At 54.6% G+C, this 27,974-nt stretch overlaps 9 protein-coding genes across 9 annotated transcripts; 4 read left to right on the forward strand and 5 right to left on the reverse strand.

The window, feature by feature from the left end:
* Positions 1-1,220: 1,220 nt before the first annotated feature.
* GLRG_06736 (uncharacterized protein) lies at positions 1,221-2,550 on the forward strand (the record flags this gene model as incomplete). Its single annotated transcript, XM_008097590.1, has 4 exons — positions 1,221-1,231; positions 1,288-1,600; positions 1,703-2,197; positions 2,335-2,550. The coding sequence occupies 4 exons, from the start codon at positions 1,221-1,223 to the stop codon at positions 2,548-2,550; spliced, it is 1,035 nt and encodes a 344-aa protein (XP_008095781.1).
* A 5,069-nt stretch (positions 2,551-7,619) lies between these two features.
* On the reverse strand, positions 7,620-9,463 carry GLRG_06737 (uncharacterized protein; the record flags this gene model as incomplete). The annotated part of the gene is made up of 3 exons (XM_008097591.1): positions 7,620-8,411; positions 8,468-8,768; positions 8,916-9,463. 3 exons carry the CDS (start codon positions 9,461-9,463, stop codon positions 7,620-7,622), a joined length of 1,641 nt encoding a protein of 546 aa, XP_008095782.1.
* A 1,876-nt stretch (positions 9,464-11,339) lies between these two features.
* Positions 11,340-12,210, forward strand: GLRG_06738 (DASH complex subunit Spc34; the record flags this gene model as incomplete). The annotated part of the gene is made up of 2 exons (XM_008097592.1): positions 11,340-11,404; positions 11,481-12,210. The coding sequence occupies 2 exons, from the start codon at positions 11,340-11,342 to the stop codon at positions 12,208-12,210; spliced, it is 795 nt and encodes a 264-aa protein (XP_008095783.1).
* Positions 12,211-12,344: 134 nt separating this feature from the next.
* Positions 12,345-13,102, reverse strand: GLRG_06739 (DSBA-like thioredoxin domain-containing protein; the record flags this gene model as incomplete). Its single annotated transcript, XM_008097593.1, has 2 exons — positions 12,345-12,989; positions 13,055-13,102. 2 exons carry the CDS (start codon positions 13,100-13,102, stop codon positions 12,345-12,347), a joined length of 693 nt encoding a protein of 230 aa, XP_008095784.1.
* Positions 13,103-13,761: 659 nt separating this feature from the next.
* On the reverse strand, positions 13,762-14,844 carry GLRG_06740 (uncharacterized protein; the record flags this gene model as incomplete). Its single annotated transcript, XM_008097594.1, has 1 exon — positions 13,762-14,844. One exon carries the CDS (start codon positions 14,842-14,844, stop codon positions 13,762-13,764), a length of 1,083 nt encoding a protein of 360 aa, XP_008095785.1.
* A 4,921-nt stretch (positions 14,845-19,765) lies between these two features.
* On the forward strand, positions 19,766-21,254 carry GLRG_06741 (DNA replication regulator SLD2; the record flags this gene model as incomplete). Its single annotated transcript, XM_008097595.1, has 2 exons — positions 19,766-19,907; positions 19,966-21,254. 2 exons carry the CDS (start codon positions 19,766-19,768, stop codon positions 21,252-21,254), a joined length of 1,431 nt encoding a protein of 476 aa, XP_008095786.1.
* Positions 21,255-21,472: 218 nt separating this feature from the next.
* On the reverse strand, positions 21,473-22,480 carry GLRG_06742 (uncharacterized protein; the record flags this gene model as incomplete). The annotated part of the gene is made up of 1 exon (XM_008097596.1): positions 21,473-22,480. The coding sequence occupies one exon, from the start codon at positions 22,478-22,480 to the stop codon at positions 21,473-21,475; it is 1,008 nt and encodes a 335-aa protein (XP_008095787.1).
* A 753-nt stretch (positions 22,481-23,233) lies between these two features.
* On the reverse strand, positions 23,234-25,245 carry GLRG_06743 (uncharacterized protein; the record flags this gene model as incomplete). The annotated part of the gene is made up of 3 exons (XM_008097597.1): positions 23,234-24,085; positions 24,142-24,724; positions 25,112-25,245. The coding sequence occupies 3 exons, from the start codon at positions 25,243-25,245 to the stop codon at positions 23,234-23,236; spliced, it is 1,569 nt and encodes a 522-aa protein (XP_008095788.1).
* Positions 25,246-25,980: 735 nt separating this feature from the next.
* Positions 25,981-27,489, forward strand: GLRG_06744 (major facilitator superfamily transporter; the record flags this gene model as incomplete). The annotated part of the gene is made up of 4 exons (XM_008097598.1): positions 25,981-26,096; positions 26,177-26,375; positions 26,482-26,791; positions 26,861-27,489. The coding sequence occupies 4 exons, from the start codon at positions 25,981-25,983 to the stop codon at positions 27,487-27,489; spliced, it is 1,254 nt and encodes a 417-aa protein (XP_008095789.1).
* Between the last annotated feature and the right edge of the window lie 485 nt (positions 27,490-27,974).

Below are 27,974 nucleotides of genomic sequence, written 5' to 3' on the forward strand. Positions count from 1 at the left end.
CAAACAAACTCCCCGCCTTATCGACACCGACAGTCTTGTGTACAGTACACGCATGCACATACAGGCATACGCTTCGTTATTATTACGCCAAATAAAGACTTGGACTCGGTGGCCGCGGGGAGAGAGAGGCAGCCCGAATGGTGCAATGCAAGGTGGTTGGTTGACCACATGACATCACGACCCGTCATTCTATTTCTCTTCTCGGTCCGGACCGTTTACCGTTTCCGCGGGCTAGGCAGTGCCATGCCATGCCATGCCATTCTACACTATTACTAAACCCTACAGTGCTCTGCTCCGTCGAGTGGACCGTAGCGTCGCACTTCCTCCGTGTGATCCCTTCCGATTTCTTCTCTGACCGTCCGACGGTATCTCTGGGAGTCCTCCGACCTCTTTCTCTGAGGCCTGTCAGAACCAGGTAGGCATCGGTAGCCTGTACTGTAGTAGGTAGGTAGTCAAGGATAATCCCGGGTGTCGAAACCCGATGCAACGTGCCTGTCAGACTTGCGCCCGAGTTGTTCATGTGTCTCTGCCCGACATGCCGATGCAGGCGGTGGCATGTTGTCTTCATGTTCGCACACGATGTGGTCCCGTGATCTTTGCGCCAAACGATAAAAAAAACCATCGGCTAATCATCTGACCTGATGTTCCACCATCGAACGGATGGGAGGCCGCACCCCTTGTAAGTTGTCCGTCGATCGCAGCGATCCAGAGAGATGTGCGACTGATCAGGGTCGTATTTTGTCCATGGTTTAAACCCAAACCCAAATGTGCCGAATGGAGGCCACAATTCTCATTAATACGTAAAGTGTGACTCTTCACCACCATCCATGCAAGCGTGTGTGAACGGCGACTCCGCCTCGCCCAACATGGGCGTGATGTGACGCCACATGCTCAGCTGCGTTACGCGCTGCCGGGCGTGTCTGGGCGCACAGCTTGGCGCTGGGATGCGACCAGGGGGGGGGGGGGGGGGAAGCGGGCTGGTTAGTGTACCTACTTAGTCGGCGGGCGCACACAAATGTCACCCGGTGGGTCCTTCCTTTACGGGTGGTTGAAAGCAGATATCAGTCGTCAGATGCCCGTGACCAGTTGACGGAATTCATCTCGATCCAATTTCTCATCACAAAGATCTCACCAACATCTACACCCACCCACCCACCCACACACACACACACACACACACACACACTATATACACGAACCAACGGGAATTTGAGCCTGGCATGACAACTCTGTGAGCCTCACTGCCCCCCCATCGCCCGACTTACACGCTAACCGACTCCTCCTTAGACCCCTCAAAGTGAAGGTTGCTATCCGTGACCACTGGACCAAGGAAGACAGCCACCTACAGCAGTCCCTCAAGTCCCTCCAGGACGTGCTCGGTCTCGAGGTCGACGTGAACCCCGAGTGGCAGCTCCTCCTCGCCGAGCTCGACGCCGGGTACACCGACAGGGCTGACGCCGTCATCGCCGTTGCCGGCACCGTCGAGGCGTGGTGCCGCGCCGCAGCGGAGCTCCTCGACGATCGAAAGAACGAGGAGTGGACCGAGACGCTGCTAGAGAAACTCAAGATCACCTGGTCGAGACTGAGGCTCTTTATCGAAGTGAGTGTGACACAACACCAAACCAAGTCAAACCCAAAGGAACCGGAGGGTTCCTAGAATCGGGGACGTCAAGAACCAGACCAATTAACACGCAAACGGCAGGTCTCCACCGGAGACGACGTTTCGACGTCGTGGTCCGACGACCGCGGCGGTTTCCTCGTCTCCCTCCCCCGGCGCCAGCGTATCACGCCGGTGAACCTCCAGCCGCTCTTTCAGGCCGAGCTCAAGGACTGCTTCGCCGACCACCGCCAGCTACCGCCCTACACGGCCTCGCCCGACGCCGATGATTGGGACGACGTCGACGCAATCGACACCCGCGTGAGCCGCCTCTCCATCAGCGGCCCCGACGCCGCCGCCCGCCACCGCCGCGGCCCCTCGGTGAGCTCAACCGCGACCCAGCCGCCCCCGGACTTCATGCCCCGCGCCGACGCCCTGCCCCGTCCGGACGACCTGCTCCTCAAGCCGCCATACCACCTCATGATATACAGCCGCGGCGCCCACGAGATCGAGGTCCAGTGCAGCCACAGCCCGACGCTCAAGTTCCTCGCCGACTATTTCAAGCGCTGGCGCAGGACGAACCACCAGATTAGCAGCAAGGTGCGACACCCAAAGTCTTTTTTCCTCTTTTTTTTTCCCCCTTTCCCCATTACGTGTGTCGCGATTTTGTTTCTCTTTGAATGTCTCTTGGTTCACATTCCTTTTCGAACTTTTAGCTGACACTGAACAATCAACAGCCCCCAGCCGTCGAGGTCCGTCTGCATCAGTGCGCCTTCGGCATGGGCGCCAGCATCGACCGCCTGGTGCTGGCCACCGAGCACAAGTACGGCGGCGCCTTCATCCTCACGCCGACCGTCATCCTCTCGCTCGTCGAGGGCGTTCTGGGATACAAGCCCGTCTACTCGGACGCCACCACGTGGACGTACCGCCGCGACGTCGAGTTGAAGACCTGAGGCGGGGGCGCATCCGAGACACACTACTACACACACACACACACACACACACACACACACACACACACACACACACACCACGTCGCCCGGAGAGCGTGTACCTGTACGATTTGGAAAGGGGTATTTGGACGGGTTAATGATGAACTGGCATGGCACACACATTGATGACTTGATGATACCTTGACTTAATTAAGATAATGCTCATTATACATTATTCGCTTTACGCTTGGACTATCCATCTATTGAGAGGCGATGTGAACCTTAACCAGCCTTTGAATGCCGTCGTCTGAAGTGAACAGGTTCCTTGCGCCGCCAAGAGACACCGGAATGCGGCATGTAGAGGAACCCCCCCCCCCCCCCCCGGGATCCCCCCCCTGGTCGTTCGATATTGCTAATAACGTTCGTTCGTTGGGTGGCGTGATGGTTCCGACGCACTGATCCCCTCCCAGACATCGGCCCAAGTTCCGAGTTAGTGTTTTAAAATTCTTTGGATTCGTAAAACAGCATGGCAAGGGTTGGCCGGGGCACGCCGCCGGCCGGCGGCTCTGATTCTCCCGCCGTCAACCCTCCTTCCCTGATACAATCATGGATTCAGCCCCACCACTCCTTCCCGTATTGACATCCGCGTTTCTCTCTATTAACGTAGGAATTCTTTCGAGAAAAAAGAAAGGAAAAAAAAAGAAGAAAAAAAGTCGTAACATGCTGTCGCGTAGGCTATAAGAAGTGCATCCGATATGTGTCGGACTACTTCAGCATCGTCGGTGCGGTGTAGTGGGAGCCTGGGATGAGTCGGTTGTTTCGACGTGCTGCTTCTATTTCGTTCGTATACGCGCGTTCGTCTAAGTAGTAGGGAGGGGGCGGGGCCAGCGCCTTGAGCCCAATTGTGACGTCTGAGGCCAATGGTTTTATGTCATGTATAACTGCTCTCACCGAGCCGCTGCTCCGTTGACTTGATGTATACGAGGCAGATAGTACCCATTCCCAACGGCCGACCCTTTCCCCATCCATGATCCCCCCTCCCCCCCATCCAACATCTCCGTACCAAATTGAACAGACCACGTCGTTATGCAGCATCTCGCAAAATTGTCCTCCTGGCCTAGTGATCATACGTCGCGGGTCGCGAGCAACCCAACAGACGCAGCACCGCCATACCATCGCGGTCGGGTATGCGCTCGGCCTGACGCGAATGCAGTTCTCTTTTTACGACACGGCGTGCATCCACAACGCCCAACGAAAACGATGATTCCCCCCAGTGAGCACGCGCTAGATTGCGGTATCGCTGTCCAAGGCGAACCGTTTCGTCGTGCTGGATCTAGTGGTTGTCGACTTGACGCTCAATGTCGTGGGCGCGTTCGAAGGCGCTGCCGAGTGTGCAGATTTGCTGGTACGGGTCATCCGATTCGGCGTTCGTGAAGAGAACGTCTCATGTCGGGTCGAATGCTGCCATCGCCACGGCTGAGCAATCGGAATGCCCAGAAAGAGAATCCGAACACGGGGAGAAAGTAGGGTGGAGTGGGGTTGCACAGCACGCTGCCTGGTTGCCGGATGAAGAATTCGTTGAAGAAATCCAGTCTTGGGCATGCCGTGAGTGGTGCTTCATGGTGGCTTCGCAGGAAGCAAACGAGCAGCGCTTTGGGAAACGATCTGCGCGCCTGCCGCTGTCTCGTCTGCGCTGGTGCGAGAATTTGTGCGAAGAACATGGAAGTTCTGCGTAAAACCATGGGTCGTAATCTGGTTGGTAAGCCGATAACAAGAGTCGACTCCTTTTTTTTAAACTTTTTTTTTCCCTTGCGACACTTTGTGGTCAAATGCGTCGTCTCAGTCTGCTTGCCGTATTAGTAAAACCGAACCCGGTCCACACGAGATGGAGAGGTATTTTCTCGAGGGAGAACTCACCGGCAGCACCAGAGCAAACCGCACATGGCGGGCACCAGGACGACGAAGAGGCCGGCGGTCAGGTATCGCGAGCTGAGGCGGGGGTGGTGGTGGTAGGCCTCCTTCAGCCGGCGCTCGTTCTCCTCCTCTTCTTCATCGTCGATGATGGCCCACTCATTGTCCTTGCTCCAATAGACGTCGTACTTGCCCTGCCGAACGGAGCCACGCTTGATGTGGAACGTGTTCATGTCGTTTTGGTGTTAAGAATATCGTTGGTGGTTTTGAGGGTTCTCCTTGTCTGCAGAAAGGGTTTTGGATTTCGTGTGGAAGAGAAAGAGAGAAAAAAGACGACTAAGGGGATGTCACTGCTTGAAGGCCACCCAGAGAAGACAAAAATAAATACCCTCCCTAAGGGTCAGAGTGGAAAATTTGTTGGTGAGTCGCGTTCCCAACATCGATAGGTTCGATAACCAGGAAAAAAAAAGGATGGCGGCAAACGGTTTCGAGATCGCTCGGGTATTTCCAGTTTTAATTATGGGACCCCGAACACCCCCCGGTCGTCGTTCTGGACTCTGGCGCGTCTGGAATGCCTCCCTTTCGCCGCTTTGAAGCTTGTTAAGCTCCTTTGCTGGATTCATGGTGGGCAAAAGGTACCCACCATGGTGCGATGCCGGCGCAGGGGGGGCCGGCTTGCGTCAATTTTTCGGCGGCCCGATAGACATTGGACATTAGAGGCGGCGCGAACCAGATGCCAGGGCTGAGGCATGTGGTGGGCAAAGCAGCAAAGCTCAAGCATCTATTTTTTCCTGGTTCCCACCCTTGGGCTCGGAGAAGGTGTGTAGTGTCCAAGGTGATACCTACACACACGGAAGCCAATATCCGCTGTTGATCAAGCACCCTACCTTATCTTAGCTCAGGGACACGCGCCACTCTCGGCAAGCCGCATTCCCAAGTTGCTGGGAATGGCGGTGATTAGGCTTGAGGCGGTGTGTAACCAGCTGCCTCGAGATGAATCATTTGCGTGGCTGATGACTGTCAGACCACTGTCGAAATGACCAAATTCTTTTTTTATTTCTTCCCCTAAATCGGTTCCCAAGGTCGTCCGTCTGTGCTTGTCAAGCGTTACACACGTGTAGGGGAGAGCATGACCGGCCTCGAATAAAATCTTCACACACGTGTAAAACGTATCCATGCTGGTTTGACATGGCATGGGTTCGCTTCGCTGGCATTGTTTCCCGGTCGATTCGACTGATGTCTAGCTAGCTAGGGTCCCGCTGCAGTTTGGACCAGGGAGGTTATGCACGAAGGGCCCACAACCCGCCACTCAGTGAGTCATTCTGATAAGGCCGAGCCCCACCCACACCTCCTACTGAGAGCCTCACCCTTCGGTAAGACAGTCGTCACCGAGAATTGTCACCAGCTTGGGCCCGGTTGTCACACAGCGTGTTATGTAAATATATGGGGCCACCTAGATAGACAAACTTTAATTACGTTACCGGAATGCGTTGATGATACACACAGACGCTGATTGAGAAGAGGGACGCAACTTGACTAGGTAGTTTCAACAACACTTGAATGCTTCTGAAGAAGTATTAGGAGTAACTATCTACCTCTTACGTACTTAAGCAATAACTCTTCCAAGGGGACCAGTCTGTTTTTGCTGTCCTAATTATAGTGCTTTTGACGCGCCGAGAACACTCAGGGTCTAAATGCAGTCAGGCGTGTCTAGGTGTGCTGCTGAGTAGTGCTATTCTTGACTTGAGGAATAGGATTTAAGATATCAGGCCGACCCTTGACAAATTTATTTTCACTTCCTTTTCCTAGACATATAAATGTCTAGGTTGTACGCAGTCAAGAGCTACAGAAGCCTACTAGCTTGTCTATTGCGCCGTTCTTTTCCTTTAACGTAACAATGGCTCCTCTCGGGTGCTTCACCCTGCCCATCCTCCCTCCCAGACTATGCAGTTCTCCAGGCGGGTGACTTTCAGATGTTTCGAGATACCATGAAGGCTCAGGGTCTCCCTGCCACCTCAGGTGATTCGCGCCATTCTCCTGCTCTTTAACTGCGTTCTACAATTACCATGCAAACCCTTTGGGGCGAGGAAGCCGGTGCAACTTCTCAGTCATATGAGGAGGCCAATTTCAATCATTGTGTGGCTTCCCATCATTTCATTCATAGTCTGGAGCACGGCAGAGGTCGACATACAACATATACCAGGATAGGGCGCTTCAGGTTGCCATGCAAGCCGTAATCCCCATACAGCGCCACATTTTCGTGTTCTCGTTCCTCAAAAACAACATTGCTTTCACCGAGACCACAACAGGGAAAGCGGTCAATAAGTACGCGATCAGATACAAGCTGCCTTGATGTACCTGGAGGCGGGGAGGACCGGACCAGAAGAGGCCGTATTGCTTGGGTATGCCCAGGATCTCCGTCTGGATCTGGTAGCAAGGGATGCCGATGGCCGGGGGAGCAAAGAAATCCATTCAGATGGCTCGCTTGACGCTCCAAACCGCTCCGACCGCGGCGAGACAGGACAACATCTTGATCTTTGCTTCCTGTGAAAAGTCAGCCGCCTGTGCCGTTGGATGGGAAATCTGACGTCGCACCTTGTGACCTGGTCTGCCGACGACTCGTTAGCCGCAGAAGTGAATCGGGAGCTAACGAAGAAGGCAGAAGCAACGCTTGAGGAGTGTAAATAGATAACATAAGAGCTGTTTGTGGGTTTGTTTGGGAACTATTGGTTGAGATTCGCATGACTTCTCTACAACACACTCCCTTAATAGGGATAGTGTTTAGTGTTATAGGGCAGTTTTTCTCCATCTTCCTCCTCTAACCGTACTAAGCCAATCTAACAGACGAGAGCGTTGACATATAGACATGACATCCTTCATGGCGTCATCAGCTGAGTCGCTAGAGGAAACCTTGACACATGGGCATTTAGCTCGTTGATCTCATTTCATCATCGCGATAGCGTGAAAGCGATACTGCTGCAAACAGACCGATGGAAACAGAGGGTAATAAGAAGCTATCTATCTATGCGATCACGAAATAAAACGCCAAAGCACCACAATGGCTCCTCACAGAGTCGCGTTCCTAACAATGCCATTCTCCGTGTACAGCAGTAGCAGTAATGAGAGGGTATCAATCTATGCGACCATGAACTAAAACGCCAAAGCACCACAATGGCTCCTCACAGAGTCGCGTTCCTAACAATGCCATTCTCCGTGTACAGCAGTGGCGGCGTCTCGGGAGGGCTGCGACCGTTGCGATACAGCCACAGTCGGGAGAGATCCTTGACCTTGACCGTTCTCTTCCTGTGCCTTCCCTTGACGTGCTCTCCGTGGAATTCAACTTCGCTTGCGAAGCCACGGCCGAGATACGACACCTCAAACGCCTCGCGGGCGTTGAATCCAGCGTCGCCTTCCCGACCGACCTGGATCTCGCTCTCCATGAACTCGTTTTCGTCCGAAGCCCCGATGAACTCACCCGTCTTCGGGTCCCTGGCGAGAGGGAACATGCCGTCGAGGTAGTGCTGGCAAAGCTGGTGGCCGCCGCGCTCCGAGGCGCGCACAAATAGCCGCCCGATGAAGCGTGGCATGGTGTGGTCAGCAGTCAAGGACGTGCAGAAGTGTAGGACACCCCAAATCGCCACGAAGTCGGTCGAGTGGGCGTAGTGCTCAACGTGGCCTATGGCTCTGTCTAGCGCTGCAGTCGAGGACCGTGACGAAGTCGACGATGATTCATTACGAATGGTTGGGGTTCCAGACAGGCTCTTCTGACTCTTGCTTCCGCTGCTCAGACTTGAAACCTGACCAAGGTCACTGTTGGTGACTGAGGATATGGGGCTGCTGGTGAGCTCTCCATGTGTCATCGTAGTGGTGGTCAGAGTCATGGCAGCGGGATTATTCTGCGCCAGAGCCTGGGACAATGCGTGCCGATGAGGGTTGTTGAAGTGGTTTGCAGCGTTTCCAAAGGTGTATACCTGATATTGTATTGTTAGCTGCCTGTGCGAAGGCCAAGGGAATCTCGTCCGCTTACCTCGAGTTTGGCAAGGAGGTCTTGTGGCAGTTCCTGCAACAACCAATCAAGAACGAGACCACCCTCGATGCCGCCCTGTGAGTGCAGAACAAAAACAACTTTGGAGTATTGAGGGTTGTAGAGCGTTTCCTTAACAATGCGGTAGCACATCCGTACATCATACGTGGCGTAGCCCAGGTTCCGCTGGATGAGACATTCGACAACGTCGAAGAGGATTCCTGACGTTTGGTTGTGGATACCCAGAATAGGCCGCTTGAAGGTAAGAGCCAGCCTGTTGAGGTTGTTCTTCATCCAGTGTTCCCTGTTGCAATATCAGTGCATGTTCTCAAGCAAGTTTGCAAATAGTCATGGCGCCTAGACAAGCAGAAAAAAAAAAGACCAGGGAAAGTCGAGTTATTCCCCAATAACAAGGAGGATAGAGGTTCGAAGGAAGGGCATGTCGACTTACCCCACAGCAACACCGTTAAGGAAAACCCATTTTTCGTGCGCATGCTCCGGCAGCTCGGGGGCATACTTGGGGTCCGAGGTGTACGTGAGCGTCGGGCCGTTGATCAGGAGGCAAAGCAGATAGTTGAGAGTGAAGAAGGCGGCCGAAGCGAGCCCAGCCACCCAGATTGGCAATATAATGGCGAAGGGCAGGGCCAGAACGAAGACAAGCTGTAGAACAAATAGAATAATGTGCATGAAAATGCAAAAGAGGTTCTGTCTGGTGAAGGCCAGCTCGTCGAGGTCGCCAGAGTCGGCCGGAGTGACGGGCCAGACGATCCACGGCAGCGCCCAGATGTACTCGAAGAAGTAGTAGATATCCCAAGCGAGCAGCTTGTAGGGGAAGTCGGTGTAAGAGTAATTGATGACGGTGCTCCCTCCGACCTGGGAGCCCAGGAACTTTGTAGAGCCCATCCTCTCCTTGAGCAGCTTGGCACGTTTATGTTGTGATTGGTAACGCACCCCGAACCATGCGCCCAAGCCTGGGATGGAGAAAAGACCGAGAGCCATCATAAGCGGGATGGCGAGGACAATATACAGCCAAAATGGAATGTGAGATAGCGGCAGTAGCGACGACGATGACATAAAGGGCAACCGATCAAGTGACCAGCGGGAGGAGGAGGGCGGGGGCTCACGGGGCATTATATCGCGGGGAAGGAGGATGGAGATGGCAGGCCGGTGAGACATGAGGAAACTTCCACCAACAACTCAGAGATCCTAGTGTGGTTTTCGATGTACCTACCTACCTACTACTAGGTAGGCAGGGTAGACTCGGGTTGTACATAGTATGGCGAGGGTACTGAACCGAACTGGCGCAGGTGCAAGGCGGGCTGAGTTGGCTGAACCGGCCGGGGTTGACGACACCGTCGCTCTTCTTGGCTGATCACTGGGTCAGGGCCACTTGCCAATTATTAGGGCGTGCCGACCGTCAGCGGCTAGGGCGCCGCCCCGCTGCCGTTGTTCGCCCGTTATTGCCTTTAGCCTTCCTTTTTCCATGTGCCTGCCACTTTTGTTCATTTTGGCGAGGCAGGAGAGGGGGGGCTAATGGCTAATACGAGCAAGTAGTGATATGAAATGCGCAGGAGTGGCATGCAGTCAGATCTGGGCAGTGCAAGAGCAACAGAAAGTATATGCGAGGCTCCGAGATGCTTACCGCGGATATGCACGAAAAGCAAGCTAATAGCGGCCATCCCGGTCGCATTGCCATCGGGAGAGATGCTGTAAACGGAGGTTTGAAGTGGAGCTGTCTTGTGTGCGTGTAAATGCCTTACTGTACTCACAGGCTGCAGCGTATGCGCCCAAAGTCGTTGGATAGCGCGCGCGCGTGAGAGAGAGAGAGAGAGAAAGAGAGAAGAGAGCGCTAGCAGACTCGGCAAAGGTCCAATGAGAGAGAGTCCCGAGCTGTTGTCAGGTCTGACGTCGCACGCCCAGCAAATCGGCACGCTCAACCCGAGAGTCGTCGATCGTTAAATGTTCAAGGCACGGCACACAGCGATATAGATCAGGCAGCAGTAAAAGAGCCCGTTGTCTTAGGATACTGCAGCCTTGATTATGGATCACTTTCTTTGATCCGTGTCCTTGTAAGCTGAGTGGCTGGGCATCGGGCTGACTGACAATGAGCCGAGCCCGAGTGCAGCGATGTATCGTTGTCAACTGAGTTCAATCGACTTCCAACTGCCTTGCCCGTCGACCGTTTCAACACCGGGAAAGACATTACAAGGCTTGGCTGTCAGCAATGTCGTAGAGCACACTGCCCCCACGGCCACATGCAGTGCAGATGCTTCGCAACCGGCCTTCGGCCCCAGGGCAATATTTTCAATGCCAACCTTTTGTGTTTGTCTGCCTCGAGCCTCGGCAGCCGTCAATGATACTACTAATCGCTTCTGTCAAGTTGTACAAGTCAAGGATGGCTCCGGATGAAGGTCTTCCGAAGTCGCAAGATTATACTTGGCCAAGTTACGAATCGTTACGAAAGTTGCTTCCAATCTTCAAGGGGAACTCCAGATCGTGATTGAAGGCCGACGTTGTTGGAGAGTTAATGAAGAATGGACGTTCTCAAACAGAAATGCTTGGCGCTTGGGATTTGGGATTTGGGACGAACAGCTAGCTACCTGTACAAAGCACCCAAGGTACACCCAGGTTTGTACCTAACCTTGGGTAGATACCTGGTCCGTGCGCAAAGCAACGACGCGGTTCGCTGGCGCCCTCTTTCTCCAAACCGCCATTTATTTGGTGGGGCACTTTGTAAACATTGAACCTCGTCTTAACAAACATCTTGCGGAACCGGTCTGCGTGGAATGCCACCCAGCAGAACCCTCAATCGCCCATAAGACGCAAGATACGCACCTCCAAAACTGCAACTTCGCCCTGAGGCCGATTCACCATAATGTCGATGCTATCAATCCACCTGGAGCAGATTGCTCTCTCCTGCGAGGGTATCGATTCCCTCCCGTACGCTTCGCTCTTCCCCCGCAGTCCAATCGGTTGCTCTCGAGACGTTTGACCGGATCTCTAACAAGCTTACCAGGTTCCCGCCTCCAAAAATCTTCACAAACGCGATGCTCTACAACGCCGATATTACCTCCCTCATCCGCGACACTGAAGCTCACGAGCGCGCTCTCTTCTCCGTCCCCCCTCCCCCGCCGTCGCAATCCTCTTCCGCCTCGCAGAACACAGACTCAAAACCAGCTTCCGGCCGACGCCAGACCGTCTTCAACGTCGCCTCAGGCGAAGTCACTACAGGCCCGCCCCCAGGAAGCTCCCGCAGCGGCGTCGGCAATATGGGTGGTCCCCGTCGGCACACCGCCGTCTCTGCCGTGCTGGGCGGGGACCTCCACGCCCAGCTGCGTCGTGGCGAGCGTCAGGCCGCCAGCAAGGGTGGCGACGTCGACGTCGAGGTCCTCCTCAAGGGTGCGGCGAAGCTGTGCAGCGTATACGCCCTGCCCGGCGCACTCGAGCGGATTCCCCAGCTGCGGTCGCGGTACGCGCACCAGACTAATACGCTCGCGTACTACGAGGCGAAGGTTGCCGAGCACCAGGCCTCCCTCGAAAGGATGAACAAGGACCACTGGATGAACGAGGGCGACGAGGGACAACAGGGCGAGCAGGAAGATGAGGATGAGGATGAGGATCTCATGACAGAGGACGATCTACGGGCCGAGGAGGAGATCGTGCGGGAGCTCGACAAGAAGAAGCGCGAGCTTCAGGCGCGACTGCGGACGATGGAGAAGGATCTGGGAGGATTGCTGAACATGTGAAAGCTGGAGGGCACTTTTACGACGGTTCTTACGACATGATACCCACAATGCGACAGAGGAGCTCTACGGTATGACGTTGAACTTTTTGTTGGATTCAGCAAGCAAAGAGAGGCAGATCGCTGGTCTCTGAATGCTCAACACGACGGCCCGGTCTGTCCGCTCGACCCTTGGCCGCCTTTTTCCTTGGCCGCCACGATCTGCTTGAGAAACTCGCCCGCATCCTGTGCGCCGCCGACTTCGTACTTGTCGTTGATGACGAAGTGCGGCACCCCGCGTACGCCCATGCGGTACGCATCCTCAACCTGCTTGTCGACCTCCTGTCCGCCCTTGCCCTCCTCGAGCCACTTCCGCACCTCGTCCCTCTCGAGGCCGCCGCGGACCGCCGCGTCAACAATCATGTCCCAGCTCGTCACGTCACCGTTCTCCTCAAAGTAGCTCTTCATGATGGAGTCCATGACGGCGTTCTCGACATCGGGGCCCTTGGACTTGGCCAGCTGGATCGTGCGGTGTGCGTCGCGTGTGTGACCGACCTTGCCGCCAAAGGTGAAGTTCAAGCCCTCGGCGGCGCCCATCTGCTTCATGCGCTCGTGCATCATATGGACCCTCTCGGCGCCGAAGCGCTCCGCCATGCGCTCATTGATGGGCCGGCCCTTGGGGGGCGCCGTCGGGTCGAGGTAGTAGGCCGACCATGTGACGTTGAAAGTGTCGTCCTTGCCGCCGGGGTACGTCTTCTTGTACAGGTCGATAGCCCGGTCCAGTCGGGCTTTGCCAAGGTAACACTTTTGTCCGGGGTTGTGTTAGTGGGTTCGGCAATGATGATCCATCATGAGCAAGGGCGTCTCACAAAAGGGCAGACGGGGTCCGAGATGATCTTGATGTTGATGTTGGTCATTTTGCTCGCTTGCCGTGCGACGTTCATTCGGCCATAAGATGACGGTGATGGTGGGGAGGAGAAGTTCGGTGACGGGAATGAGAAACAGGCGAGATAATGTTCTGTAAAGTTCTACACTACAAGACGTAAGATGTGGTTTATGAGATCACCTCGGACTTGGAAGCACGGGCGGGACTCCGCCCAGAATGCCGATGTTTTTAGTGATTACCAATCAGCCCCGCGGGTACCAGTGGACGGAATCTATTCGAGGTGGGGGGGTCGCTCACGTTCATTCCACTGCTCCAGCGCCACCGGTCATACCTAAGCGAATCCACACCCCGCCATTGTTCGAATCAGGAGAAAAGTGAGAGAAGGAAGCGCGCGCTGAACAAGTTCCATCTCGGCACTTGGCCTGCCGCGTTACATCTCATGAATCGTAGAGCTCAAAGAGACCTTGTCTATTCGTATACTTTGTACACTCCTGTCATGTCAGGTTCCATTAGGGGGGCTTGGTGCGGGGCCTGTTCCAAAAGGCCAAAGTGCCCGCAAGGTATTGTAACAGTCTCGTAAGCCAAAAGAGACAGACCCCGCGAATACTACATAACTCCGCCGCCGCCGCCGCCGCAATAGAAATCAAATGCAAGGGTATCATATAGGTGATTCAGGCCGTTCCCGCGAGCCTAGTCAACAATGTATCGCTCCGTAGCCTCTCTCAGCCGCTCGTCATTCCGTGAACGGCGCGATTCGCGGGGCTCACGCCGGTGCCTGCGCCGCTCGTCCCTCCGCCACCTCGAAGGATAGATCCCGTCGGCGCTTCTTGAGGATTCCGCCCGATCGGCAGCGCTGGGGCTCTGCGACCGTCGCCGCCGCTTAGGCGCAACATCCGGGTATTGCACGGCGCGGTCCCAGCTCTCCAACGTCATGTAGGGGCTCCGCAGCCATGCTCTGAGCTCATGGAGCAACAGCCGCGTGTTCTCCCTTCCCAGAAATTCCTGGATCAGCTCCTCGGCCTGGCCCATGCTGCCCTGCATATCCACGGTCTTGAGGATCGCAATGATGTACTCGAGGAGGAACTCGGCATTGTTTGCCCTGCGTCGCCGAACGGGGTCGGCGTCCTGGGGCAGCGCGTCGTTGTCTGGCGATAGAAACTCAAAGACTTGCAGTTCGCGGCGGAGGAACGTGCGCGCGCGGGAGACGAGCTCGGCGTCGGAGGCAAACAGCTGCGGCGTCAAGTCCCTGTATCTCGAGATACGGTTCGAGCCGACGTGCAACGAGTACATTTGGTCCCGGTAGACGGTCCTCCGGCGCGCAATCGCCTCGTTTTGAGAAGGAGTGAAGGTCCGGGTCGGGCGCGCATGTGATCGCGAGTATCGCGGGCGTGCCTGAGAGTAAAATCGCCTCGCCTGTTGGCTCGGAGGAGAGGCTCCCGCAGCTTTAGGCTTTTCCTGCGGTCGCTCCGGTGCCTTATAGGTTTTCCATTGCGTTTGGTCGTCGCTGAAATCGTAGCGGACCTCCTTGACTTCGGTTTTACATAGCGGACAAGCCGCTTGCTGCTCAAGCCATGTCACGAGGCAGAGGTAGTCGAAATTGTGGTGGTGGCAAGGTTGGGCCTCGCAGCGTTCGGTGACCTCCTCTAGGCAGATGACGCAGCAGTCTTGGAGCTCGGTCGGTCGCGACGATATCTCCTGCAAAGTGGTCTGCAGGACGGCAGAATGGAGATCTTGGGGTTTCGGGTTTCCGCCGGCTGTCGCTTCGGGGGACATTCCAAATGTACCGAGTTCCGAGAAGAGCAGTTGTCGAGGTGTTGAGAGAAGATGGGATGGAGATGTTGTTTCTAGTTGCGATTGAGTGCGCTACCTACCACCTTTGTTAGTCAGCCGAGGTTAATTGCCTGACCTAACCGACATGGCGCTTTCGCGCTGACTGTTTAATTACATAACTTAGGCAAGTTGATGACTTGGGAACAGACAATACATAATCAGGAGCCTAAATCTGAGCAGCAGCTCTAATGCCAAAGTGTCACATTCATTGACACAAGGTTGTCGGCAACTTCTGTATGCGACATTCAAATGTGTCTTGGACGGACAAGGCGTTTTTGTCTTTCTTTCTTTCTTTTTCTTCTTCTTTTTTCTCTTTTGTCAATATCACATCGCCAGTTCTTTCTCATCCAGCATGCGTTTAATGCAGGTAGGCAACCCGATGGAACCTCAATAGAATACCACAGCGATCAATCTTACTCGGCTAGATATTCATGTCGCAATTCTTTAAAAGATTGCGGGCCTCATAAAGCTATATACTAATAATTACCTAGCAGCTAATCTTGATCTATCTAAGACTCTGAAGTAGGGTCTGTCGAAACTTCCAACAAGATTGGAGGTTGCGCTGTGTTATGAGGGTTGAGGGATGGTCTGCTCCTAGCACCTTTTCTCTTAGCTCTAGGACTTGCCAATATAGTCGCTCTGCCTCTTTGTACGTCCCCTGCTTTTCAAGCACAGATGCTAGGCTATACATGGCCTGAAGTGTCTGAGGATTCTCTAGACCTAGAACCTTCTTGCTTACCTCTAGAACCTACTGAAGCATCTGCTCTGCCTCTTCATACCTCCCTTGCCGTCCAAACACAGTTGCTAGGTTGTCTATGCTGCTAAGTGTATCAGGGTTCTCTGAGCCAAGCACCTTCTTGCTTACCTCCACGACCTGCTAAAGCATCTGCCCTGCCTCTTCATACCTCTGCTGCTATCCAAACACAACCACTAGGTTGTTCATGCTGTTGAGTGTAGCAGGGTTCCTTGAGCCTAACATCTTTGTAGTTAGGTCTAGTACCTGGCAATGCATCTGCTCTACCTCTCTATACCTCCTCTAATCACTAAGTATAATTACTAGGTTATTCATGCTGTCAAGTGCAAGAGCGCTCTCTAGGCCAAAGACCTTCTCCGTTAGCTCCAACACCTAGCGATTTATCTGTTCTGCATTGCTATATTTCCCCAGCAAGACATTACCCTGCCCTATGTTCCAGAGCAAAAGCTGTAATGCCTCGTCGTTCTTACACCAGCGCCATACCTCCAAGGCTGCTTGCGCATGGGGTAGGTAGGCCATCCACACATTTCTGTTCCCATGTTCTAGCTCAGGGAGCATCTTGGAAAGCCGCATTATCACATTCATCACCTGGCTTTTTTGCTTCCTTCATTTCACCAACCGGTTCCGCGTCACCAGACGCACTAGCCGATGGATATCGAAGATGTCTGCATCAGCGCGCGGTAGGATAAATACGTAGGCCATCAAAGTGCCAATTGCTTCATCAGTCTGCATCTCGTCCTTGCTAGAGGGCAAAAGTACTCTTGGAATGCCCTTCTCTACAAGGTAGCACATGAAGCAAAGTTGTTCTGCTGCTAGCAGGTTGTCTCATAAGATGTATTCAAAGGAGATCAACCAAGTCGTAGTAATAGGGTTCAGAATTGTCTCATATTGATCTTAGTCGTTAAAGTTTTTGCTCAATAGCTTCACCAGTCCATCATTACTAGACTTGCAGTATTCAAGATGTTTAGACACCGTAATGTTATTAATAGCAGCTATGTAAGCAGCTGCTTAACAAACAGCCAAGCGTATGTAGGTAAGGTGCTTAAGCAGCTGCATTATGCTTTGCCCATCGTTAATCTAGTCATCATCCAAGCCACCACATAGGAGCTAGGTAGCTTCTATAGTATCCATCTCTAGTAAACACATAACTTAGCTAGGACTAAATCTTGCTGCAACCTAACGGTTCCAGGTTATAAGCAGCATTAAACCTTCCCAACTAAACAGAAGATATAACATCAGGTTAAAGTTAGAAAACAGCAACTCCATATCATCAGCGTTATCAACAATAAGTAGCTAGCTTCTAACATCATCTTGTTCTAATACAGCCTTGACCAAGAGTTTAACGTCTGCTTAGTCGTCTTTAATGCCTGACATATTAAGCTCTCAGCCAATCTCGCAATACGCGTTCTCAAACATGGCCATGTCCACAGTTAGCACCCAGAACACGGAGCAGTCTAGGTGTACATTGCGAAAGCGGTATGCCGCTTCAGTCACAACCTGTGTCTTACCAATCCCTCCAAGGCCTATAATTAAAGTCCTCTAGCAGGCGTCTTTATTAGCTCCTAGGGGGATCCTTTCAAGAAGCTGCGTCAAGATAGTGTCTCTACCAACAAAGTGTTCATTTCGTAAAAAACAGGACAATAAAGTAAGGTTCTTAACAAACTACATATAAGGCAGGCATTAGACTCTTGGCTGCCAGTATAGGCGTGTTACTCACAGGCTTCTGAGCGACCCAGGCTTAATACCCTATGTAACGGCGAAATAGTACACAGCAGCTCCTTTGCGCATGCCGCCGCCGTCACTGCTACATATAGCTGCCAACAATTGTTCTTATGTGCGTCTGCATAGCCACATATGCCCTAAATAACAATACAAGGAAAGTTATTCATCATACCAGCCGCCTCCATTTCATAGCACAAGATGCCTCCCAGATCCTGGCTGTGTTTGTCGCAGGTCAGCCTGTCCTTTATTACCTGGTTCCTAGATACAATGTTGCCGAAAAAGAGAACTAGGTCTAAAGTTACGCGTACATCCCTGTTCACAATGTCTTCTAAATTGCACTTTGCGCATGTAGCTCCAGAGATATGCAGTAATAATGTATCATAAAGCTTGTCTTGGTCAGGGCCCAGTAACGCGAACCTCGACCCCGTAGAGAGAGTCAGCTTCAAAAGATACGTGACAACTTATGTCTTGCCCCAAAGGTCGTTAGCTTGGAGCTTAGCCAAGGCATTAAGGAGTATCGTAGGCGGCGCATTGAGGCTGCCAGTGCAAGCAATGCGTCCGTCCACCCCAGTCTTCCCAAAATCATATTAAATCACTCCACCATGCTGACCTGTCAGCTAACTTATAACAACGTCACCAAGCCGTATATCAACATCGTCATGACAGTTAGGAACACTACCACCAACGCCAACAAGGACGCTGAACCGCAGCAAGGGGAAGCTAGTACTCATCTAACTAGCTACTATAGCTGCCTGGGTCGTGCCCATTTGGCCGGCAGGCAGACAGGCAGCCACGACATTGTAGGCGCTGATACGGCCAAAGGAGTAGATATTAGTATCAGTCAGCTAGGACAGGAGGTCAGCAAATTCCTCGTCCACCATCTCGGCCGCGGCGGCCAGATCGATGGGCAGGGCGCAGACCCAGCCGACAGTGAAGTCTTGTGCGGAAATTTGCTTGGCCATGTCGCAATCAGTTGTAATAATGTCTGACTACAGCGACGAGACAGCAGGACAAGCAAGGGGGTGTAATGTAGCACATCATACAGTTGTTCGCTCAAGGAGAAGGCGTCTCGCCCGCCGAGATCGTGGTAAGAATAAAAGCATTTTGTTCTCAGCCTCGTAGAGACGTAGAGAGGGGTCATGTGTCTCTACCTGTAGGGAGGCGGCACATAATAGGTAGGTGCAAGTGTCTGTATCCGGTGTATGGTGGGTAAAGTGGAGGCCGACCCGGAGGGGTGCACAGTTCGGGGGGGGGGGTATTCAAAGTTTAGGGGGGGGACTAAAAGTGGGTGCACAGTTCGGTAGGGGGTATTCCAGCTTCGGGGGTGGGTATCGGAAAAGTGGAGCGGAGTTTGGAAGGGGGTTAAAACCCTAGTCACAGTGTAAATTAAAAAAAGGTAACTAAAATAATCCCAGCATATGCTCAGCATATCCTTCAAAATATAGCGCTTACCTTCTATAACTATAGAAGACTTAGCTACTTTAGTTCTTACTAAGTCTTCTATAGTTATACAAGGTAAGTGCTGTATTCTAAAGGATATGTTAAGTATATGCTAAGTCTATACCTTAGAATATAGTACTTACCTCCTATAACTATAGAGGATTTAGTAAAAACTAAGATAACTAAGTCCTCTATAGTTATAGAAGGTAAGTGCTATATTATAAAGGATATGCTGAGCATATGCTGAGTCTATACCTAGGACTCTTGCACTCTTCACACTCTACGCTAAGCCTAAATAAGCCTACGGAGGTCTTTTTACCCTCCCCTGAACTTCGATCCACTGGCCGGATACCCCCCCCCGAAGCTGGAATACCCCCTACCGAACTGGATCCCCACTAAAAGTCCCAAGCAGGCTTATTTAGGCTTAGCTTAGAGTGCGAGGAGTGTGAGAATTAGGTATAGTCCTAGCATATACTTAGTATATCCTAAAAAATATAGTACCTACCCTCTGTAACTATAGAGGACTTAGTAACCTTAGTACTTCTTAAGCCCTTTATAGTTATAGAAGGTAGGTATTATATTTCTTAGGATATACTGAGTATATGCTAGGACTAATTTAGTTACCTTTTTTTTATCTACATAGTGCTGAGGGCTTTACTCCCCCCCCTGAACTTGGAATACCCCCCCCAAGCTGGATCCCCGACCCGGAGTGGGGCCAGTATTCGGCCAGTGAATGAGTGCACTGACGCACCCGCTGCTGGGTGACCGTGAATATTTCGCGTTTAGTGGTTTTTCCAGTGTCGCGTCTCAATCGCGTTCCTCCACCTCCACATCAAAATCCACCCAAGTATACCTTTTAACCACCTTATCTGAGCCGTCACACCGCATCCCGTCGAGCTGCATTCTCTCCAATGACGTATACGCGTTTTAACTGACAATCACCTCGATATGGACGATCAAACGAGGGCCGATTACGAGACGCAGGCCCAGAAGCTTCGCACTGAATTGAAGAGCTGGGAAACCTCCTGGGCAAACTCCCATGAAGGGAAGAAGCCCAGCAGAGACGACATCAAGCGCAATGCAGACATAGGTATGCAGGGCCTTGTTCCCAACCGTAACGGTTCAGAAGACTAATCGTTTCTGGGCAGCACAAAGATACAAGCAGTACAACAAAGTCCGCGACGTCCTTTCTGGCAAGATCCCTCCGTTCCCGAAACAAGAGTCACGACCGAAGAAGCGAAAAGAAGACCCCGTGTCAACAACGACGCCTTCCAAAAAACAAAAACATGCCGAGACGCCCTCGAAAAGTAGATCGAATCCTGAAAGTGCCGGTCTCGCCAGTACTCCCTCGATATCTAGAACACTATTCAGCCCTGCAGCACCGCGATCGATCGGCCCGACGCCGCAGCGCGACGGCCGCGTGCTTGGGCTGTTTGATTTGATGGTAGAGCGCGAACTGGGCACACCTTCAAGGAAGAACCGGGACCTGAACACTGCCGCCGATTCAAGGTCGATGACGACACCGCGGAAGCGTGCGACGCCCACTGACGACGAGGACAATGCGAGATTCGGGCGGACCCCCATGTCGGCTAGTAAACGACAGATGCTGGATAGCTTCATGACGCCGCTGAAGAATAAAGACAGCGGACCGCCTGATGCCAAGACGCCTACTACTGTTTCGAAACTCCAGTTCAACACTCCGTCCTTCCTGAAAAGACACACTCAGCCGCCCCCAACCAAGGACGATGACTTCGTGGCCCCGCCTTTACGTTTGCCCCGGAAGCCGATAGTCCGGGGTCTCAGCGCCATTGTCGCAAGTCTCAGGAAAGTGGAGGAGGAGCACCTGGACAACGACGACGATCTCGATGCTCTTCGGGAAGCGGAAGGCGAAGTCGTTGCCCGGCCGAAAGCGCCTCCAAAGCCGAGGGATGACTTGCTTGCTGCCGACAGCCAAGTGCACCTGCCCCTGGGCGGCTTCGACGACGAAGGCTTATACGACAGCCCCGATGAAGACCCGACAGGACGGGATGGGATGCCGCTAAGAGTGTACAAGAAGAAGGGCCAGAAGCGGACGACGAGGAGAGTCAACATGAAGCCCGTGCGCAGCAAGCGGCCATCTGGCCAGGCCGAGGACGGACAGCAAGAGGAGGCCGATGAAGAGACGGTACCGGAGACACAAGCTAACGGGGCAGCGGATGATGCGGAAGATGAGCTTGCAGGCATGGGATCCGGCTCGGACGACGAACTCAACAAGTCGGCTTCGAGAGCTAAAACAACCAAAGAGGCGGCAAAGAAGACGGAGAAGGTGGGAACGGTCAAGAAGGCCGTGAGAAAGGTGAACGAGATGGCGCACACAAACTTCCGTCGGTTGAAGCTGAAGAACAACGGCGCGAAGGGCGGGCCGGGTTACAACAGCAAGTTCCGGCGCCGGCGCTAAGACAAGGGTGTTTTTTCTTTCTTTCTCTTTTCTCCGGGTTGCATTGGAAGGCGTTTGTTTGCATGGAAAGCGATATCCCCTATTACGGTGTTGATGAGATAATGCCCAATACATCCTTGTCACGGACTACTGCTGCTCCTAGCACTCTTTGTTTGCTCATTGACTCTCCCGGGTATAATAACATAAAAAACAGAGGCAGCCCCCCCAAGATGTGTACACTATGTTCCCCAAATGCACCCCTCAAGACGACCCCGGAGGCGCCGCAGCAGGACGAGGAGGTAAAAGGTCGCAAAGTCGCAGCTGATGGACACCATTAGCCACGACAGGCACGCCGAGAAGGCCACGCGGTTCACGAGAAGCCGGTCCTCGTCGACCACGGCGTCCGCCGGAATCTCGCCGTCCTTCTCTGACAGCCACTCCGTCTCGTCCCAGACGGCCCCGGCCCCGGCTCCGCCCCCGACGTGGCACATGTCCAGCTCCACGAACTTGCTGATCAGGTCGTGGCCGCGGCTGATTTGCCACTGCACCCTCCCCAGGCACCAGTACGGTGGGCCGCCGTCGTCGTCGCTGCCGCCGCCCCGGGCCACGGGCATGGTCCTCTCCCCCCTGCGGACCGCGGGTGGGGTGGACGTCTCGATCTTTCCCCTGTATCCCGCGCACCCGTTTTCGATGGCCGCCAGCAGCCAGACGAGCGTGACATGGTCCCGGAGCAGCGCCCACGCCCAGCAGAAGGCGAGGGTGGCCTGTAGCAGCATGTTCCCCACGACATCTCGCGTCCCCAGCCCGCGCAGCTGGGCACCGCAGCAGTTCCTTAGCGCCTGCTGCCGATTGAGGATCTCGCGGTAGGACCGCAGCCGCGGGGGCGGCGTCCGGTACGAGTACGAGCACCACCTGTCGGCGCTCTCCTGCGCGTGGTCCACCTGGTGCCACCGCTCCTCCCGGAAGGCGTCCAAGAAGCAGCGGAGGCCCTCGCAGACGGTCCACGCGAGCGGTACCGCATCGTAGAGCTTCTCCTCGAAGAAGCTCGACAGTCCGGGCGCCATCATGGCGTAGAGCAAGAAGCCGATGATGTCGCTGACGAGGAGGTTCGGTACGAGGCGCGGTCCGGGAAGGATTCTCGTCATGTCGAATTGGAACTCCCTGATGCGGCGGCCCAGGCCGAACGCTGGCGGTGCTTCCGAGGGCTTCGGCGGCGGCGGCGACGACGGCTGCGTTGGAGCTTCCATGCTTGCTCGCGTTGGTGATGGGAAATCTCGTTGTCTCGAAAGCCGGCCTGGCTACCCGCGAGTTTCGGCGGCGCGTGGGATACTGGCCCTTCTTCACATGCCGCGCCTTGTTTATCACACGCCCGTCGCCGTCACGGCTGAGGAGATAATAAGCTTATGCTTGGGACGCACCGGGTCCTTAAGATGCGCTGGCAGGATTTTGGGGAGTTTCCAAAGGGCTGATGTTAGTTCTCGCAGACTGCGTCGCGTCTGATGTAAGACGGCGCCAACGCGTAAGCGCTTGACCCGATCTCTTTGTCGCCTCCGCTGATCCATGCTTATCGAGCGAATCTGTTTGGCGCAGCGAAAAAAAGAGGTCTATCCGTTATGCATTCCCTGGGATTTGTCTGGCCAGAGCGAGTGTTGCGATTTCGCATTGTGATGCTTGGCCGTGCGTGACTGACCAGCCACGTCGGCATATGACCATCCTCATTAACCTCCACTGACGTTCTGGCTTATCCCCCCCGACATACACACGGGCTTGTACTCCAAGGTTGGCTGAATAATGCCCTATGTTTTAAGAGTTGGGCTCTCCATCTTCATCTAGCAACCGTTCGGTCTGTACAGCATACGGTAATAGCAATCACGAAACGGACCACGGCCGTCGTTTTTTGCCGCAGACTAGATACATACAGTCAGAAACACTGGCACCGGCGTCCTCCCGTACTCACTACTCTTCGATACATGATTAAGTCTAATTTAATTGAACCAAGACTACTGCACTTCTCGGGGCGCTTCAATCATCGTCACGATGGGGACTTTCTCGGTCTCTGCCCCATTCGCTACTGGTGGTGGTGGTGGTGGTGGTGGTGCGTGAGTGCCCTTGTCCCCCTGCGCCACCACGCCACTCGCCGACAGCTTTGCCTGCTCAAGCTCCTCTTTTGCTTTGGCATTTAACCTCTCCCACATCCTCTTCCTCAACTCAAGGCCATCGAGGAAGACCTGGAGCCATGACGGGTCGTACGGCGGCAACGCCCTGCCGACGCCGTTCTCCGGTTCGCCGGCCAGCGCCCGCACCGTCTCAAAGTACTCCTCAAAGTGCGGGTACACGAGCGAGAACTTGATGTCGTCGCCCTTCTCGGCCACGCGGTCCGCCTCCCACCTCGCCTGGTCCTCGGCCGGCGGCAGCCTCGCCCTTCCGGCCAGCACGCGCGCCGCGAGGACGGCCTGCCACTCGAAGATCTTGAATGTCAGGCCCGCCGCCACTGCGCCGACGAAGACCAGGGTCGGGTCGCGGCGGTACACGACGTGCTGGTACAAGCCCGGGACGCGGTTGTTGCGCACCTCGACTGAGGGTAGGAACGGCAGTGTCCATGTGAAGCCCGTGGCAAGCACGATGTTGTCGACGTCGGCGACGGAGGTGCCGTCTGAGAAGCGCACCGTCCGGCCGTCGATGCGGGAGATGGTGGCGCGGCGTGAGATTCGGGGGTGGTTGAATGCGCCGTCGCCAAAGTAGAGGTTTGCCCTGCGGCCGTTCACGACCGAGTAGACGGGGAGCTTTGCGGTGTTGACGAGGTCGACCGAGATGTCGGCTCCGGAGACGGAGGCGCCCACAACAACGACGCGCTGGGCAACAGTCAGCCTAATGGCATACGGGATCCATCTGTGAGCAAGTCGCATACCTTGTCACGGAACTGGTCTCGTCCGCGAAAGTGCTTGCTGTGAATCACGCTCCCCGGGCGAGCCTTTTCAAACTCCTCGAGCCCTTCGATGTGGGGGATGTAAGGCACCCAGTAATGGCCCGTGGCAACAACCACAGCATCAAAATACTCAACCCACCACTCATCCGCCTCCTCGCCCTCCCTCCTCAACGTCAGCTTCCACTCGTCCCCAACCTTCTCGGCCAGCTCCACCGTCGTGCTGTACGAGACGAAATCCTGGTACCCATTGCGGTTCACGAGTCCCTGTACAAAGTCCCGGACGACGGTCCAGTGGCGGAAGGGCGTTTCGGGCCCGTGCAGGGCGATGGAGTTCTCCGTGCGCCGCTCGGGGATGGACTCCTCGGAGAAGGACATGGGAATGGCGTCGACGTTGGTCTCAAGGTAGGGGTAGATGCCAGATTCGGTAAAGCGCGGCGGCGAGGGCGTCTGCAGTTTCGGGGTTCGGGCCGGGAGGGTCTCCGGGATCGGGACCGGGCGGTCGGCGGTGCGGGATGCGAGGGCGGGGAGATCGGTGAGGTGCGGCGGAGGGGTTTGGTCGCCAACCCTGGGGGATCGGTTGGTCAGTGCATGTTACGGTTGGTTGTTTGGCCACAAGTCCCGCCCCATCTCGTCCAATTGCTGTCATCCCATATCTTGATGTACATGATTGCACTGTTCACCTCATCTCTTCCAAATCCAAGTGGACCAAGTTTCTCGGAGGCTCCAGGCGGTGTACATTCACCAAATCAGATGCAGGCCATCCAGGTGCCCATATGTTTCTGGTTCCGTATACATACGCCCCCAATTGTGAAGAGGCGCCGACTGGGATCTCGAACCATCAAGGTACCCAGTGATCAAGTCATATGAGTTCGACGTCTCCCCGCGTCGCATTGGATTGGAGGGAAAGAAAAAACACGACGAATGAAAACCTGAAGAAGGGGGGAAAACTCACCAGCAACCGCCCGCGGCTTCTCGGCGCTCGAACACTCGGATGACGTCGAAGGTCTTCTCGCGGGCCAGGGCATCGATGGTGATGGACCCGCCCGGCCCCGCGCCGATGACTGCGACTCTCTTGATTGCGCCCATGTTTCCGGCTCAACTTGTGACAGGTCAACGAGAACACGCGGAAGAGCGTTGTGAGAGAAAGAAGATAATAAAGGTCGGGAGAGAGGAAACAAGAGAAATAGAATTGGCAGCACCAGTCGCTTTGCGCAGACGGTCCCCGAGAGCTTGGACTTGGTCCCGGCTGGCAACGGCGAGAGAGCGCGTGGAGGGGACCCCGCTGATATCTCCCAAGAGATGGACCAATCGCGTACCTGTAAGCTGCCTGACGGGGTAGTCGTGCAGGGATGCACCGCAGAATTACAGAGGGAGACGCTCCTCTGGCCAGGGGTCCGCTGTGTCTGGAATCGTGAAGGGGCGGATTTGATCATCTTAGCGTCCGATGGCGTTATCGGATTCACTGGAGTTCTTATCGATAAGGGTTGGGTGTGTATGTGAGGCCATCCAGGTTCCATGTCGGTTGTATCATGGCGCACGTCTTTCTTGGACCCTGTATTTTTTTATTTTATTTTTCTTGTTCGAAAGATGGACAAGACGGGCGAGCTGCATTGGTTCAGCTCTGAATACCAGATGATCAACTCGACAACCGACGGGGGCAAGGGGGTGAGGGCTGGGCTGCCATCGTGAGGGTCTGGCGGGGGGACCTGGATGGCCGACGATAAAAGTGAAAAGTAGTTGGAGAGGACGGTCATTTGGCCTGGGTCGGATCGTTTGTTTTGTTCACTTCATCGCAGACTACCGACGTGATCGACAACAGCCATGGATTCCCGGGCCGACGACAAGATGGTGTGTGACACCCCAACGGACCGCTCCGTCGTCGCGTCCGAAGACAAGCCCGAGTGGGATACCGAACAAGAGCAGAAGGCTAAGAGGAAGTATGTATACACATTATTCACCCATCATCTCATAGATATACAGGGACGGTCTGTAGAGGATGAAGCTTACCGGGTTCCAGAGTCGACCTCACCGTCCTCCCGCTCCTTGTCCTGGGCCTGCTCATGTTCCAGCTTGACCGCATGAACCTCGCCAGCGCCCTCACCGCCGGGTTTGCAAAGGACATCGATGTCAGCCAGGATACCATCAACCTCGGGAACCAGCTCATGTTCATGGGCACCGTCGTGCTGGAGATTCCGTGCAACCTGCTTCTGCAATGGGTGCGTTCTCGCCAAGCGTTTGCGATGGCGCCTCGCTTCCTCAACTCAGTCATCACTCCATCTGATGCGTCTTCGTTCGCTAGTCTAACCGCATAAACGACAACAGTTCGGGCCCCGGAAATGGATCTCCCTCCAGGTTCTCCTCTTCGGCCTCGTCGGCACCCTCCAAGTCCTCGTCAAGAACCGCGCCGGCTTCCTCGCCGTCCGCCTCATGCTCGGCCTCACCGAGGCGGGCTACATCCCAGGGTCCATTTACACCCTCTCGACCTGGTACACTAAGCGCGAGCTGGCGAAGCGCATCGCCGTCTTCATGTTTGGGCAGTTTGGCGGCAACGCCCTGAGCCCCCTGGTCGCGTCGGGAATCCTGAAGCTGGCGGGCAAGGGAGGGTTGGCGGGGTGGCAGTGGCTTTTCTTGAGTGCGAACAACCCCTCCTGTTTATAATCAGCTCTGTTTCCGGTGTTCCTACTGTGTGGCTGACAGGCAGATGCAGTCGAGGGCCTCGTGACGCTCGTCGTGGCGCTAATGCTCATCTTTCTCCTCCCAGGGTCCCCCGACATGCCGAAGCCGCTGGCAAGCGCGGGCATCGTCCGCTTCACGGCTGACCAACAAGAAATACTCCAGAAGAGGATGGAAGTTGACGAATCCGGAAGCAGGCGCGGCGCTCGCGGCATCGAGATCCCCTGGGCTCTTGTCTGGAAGACTGTCAAGCATTACAAGCGGTGGCCGCACTACGTGTCCACCTTCTGCGTCTTTTCGACATGGTCGCCATTGACGACCTACACCCCCTCGATCATCATGGCCCTTGGCTTCGACCGAACCAGCGCAAACGCCCTCGCCGCGGTGGGCGCCTCCCTCGCCATGGCTGTCGTCTTCGCATTCGCTACGCTGAGCGACCGGACAAACAAGAGGGGAGCGACAGTCATACTGGGACATATCTGCTACCTGACCATCTTGGTGGTGACTCGAAGCCTCCATCCGCACGTAGGAAAGTGGTCGAGATGGGGGCTGTGGACAATGATCAACGCCTTTGCCGTCTGCTACCATCCAGCACACAACACCTGGCTGCAGGTCAACTGCCGTGACCCTGGCGAGCGAAGTATTGAAATCGCGTGAGTCACTGCCATCATACGGCGTGCAAAGACTGGACAATGCTGACGGGTGTGTTAAGCATGTGGGTGATGTCCGCCATCAGTGGCTTGATGGTCGGCTCGCAGTATTTCAGGGGCAACGACCTGCCGTTGTAAGTGCCCCTCCCTTTCGCTGTTCTCTTCAGGATTAATCGTCGGAAGAACACATGAAGCTAACAGAAACGAAAGCTACGATAAAGGTCTCCTCACTATGATAATAATGGTGTCGGTGGGCATGGCGGCTGCTCTTTTTCAAGAATCTGTATATTTCGTGCACAACCGGCGCGTATCCCAGGGCAAAAACAGGCCCAGAGACGGTTCTGAGCCGTACGTGTACGTCTTTTGATTGAGGGGGAGCATCATGATTCATGACAGGGCGAGGCCGGTCGTCAGGAGGAGGGCGTCAGGAAGAGGAGCCGAGAGCATTTGTGCAATAGTTGGAGAAAGTCTTGGTGGTAACAACTACTGACC

The sequence above is a fragment of the Colletotrichum graminicola genome (assembly GCF_000149035.1).
Source record: "Colletotrichum graminicola M1.001 genomic scaffold supercont1.27, whole genome shotgun sequence".
NCBI classification, from domain to species: Eukaryota; Fungi; Ascomycota; class Sordariomycetes; order Glomerellales; family Glomerellaceae; genus Colletotrichum; species Colletotrichum graminicola.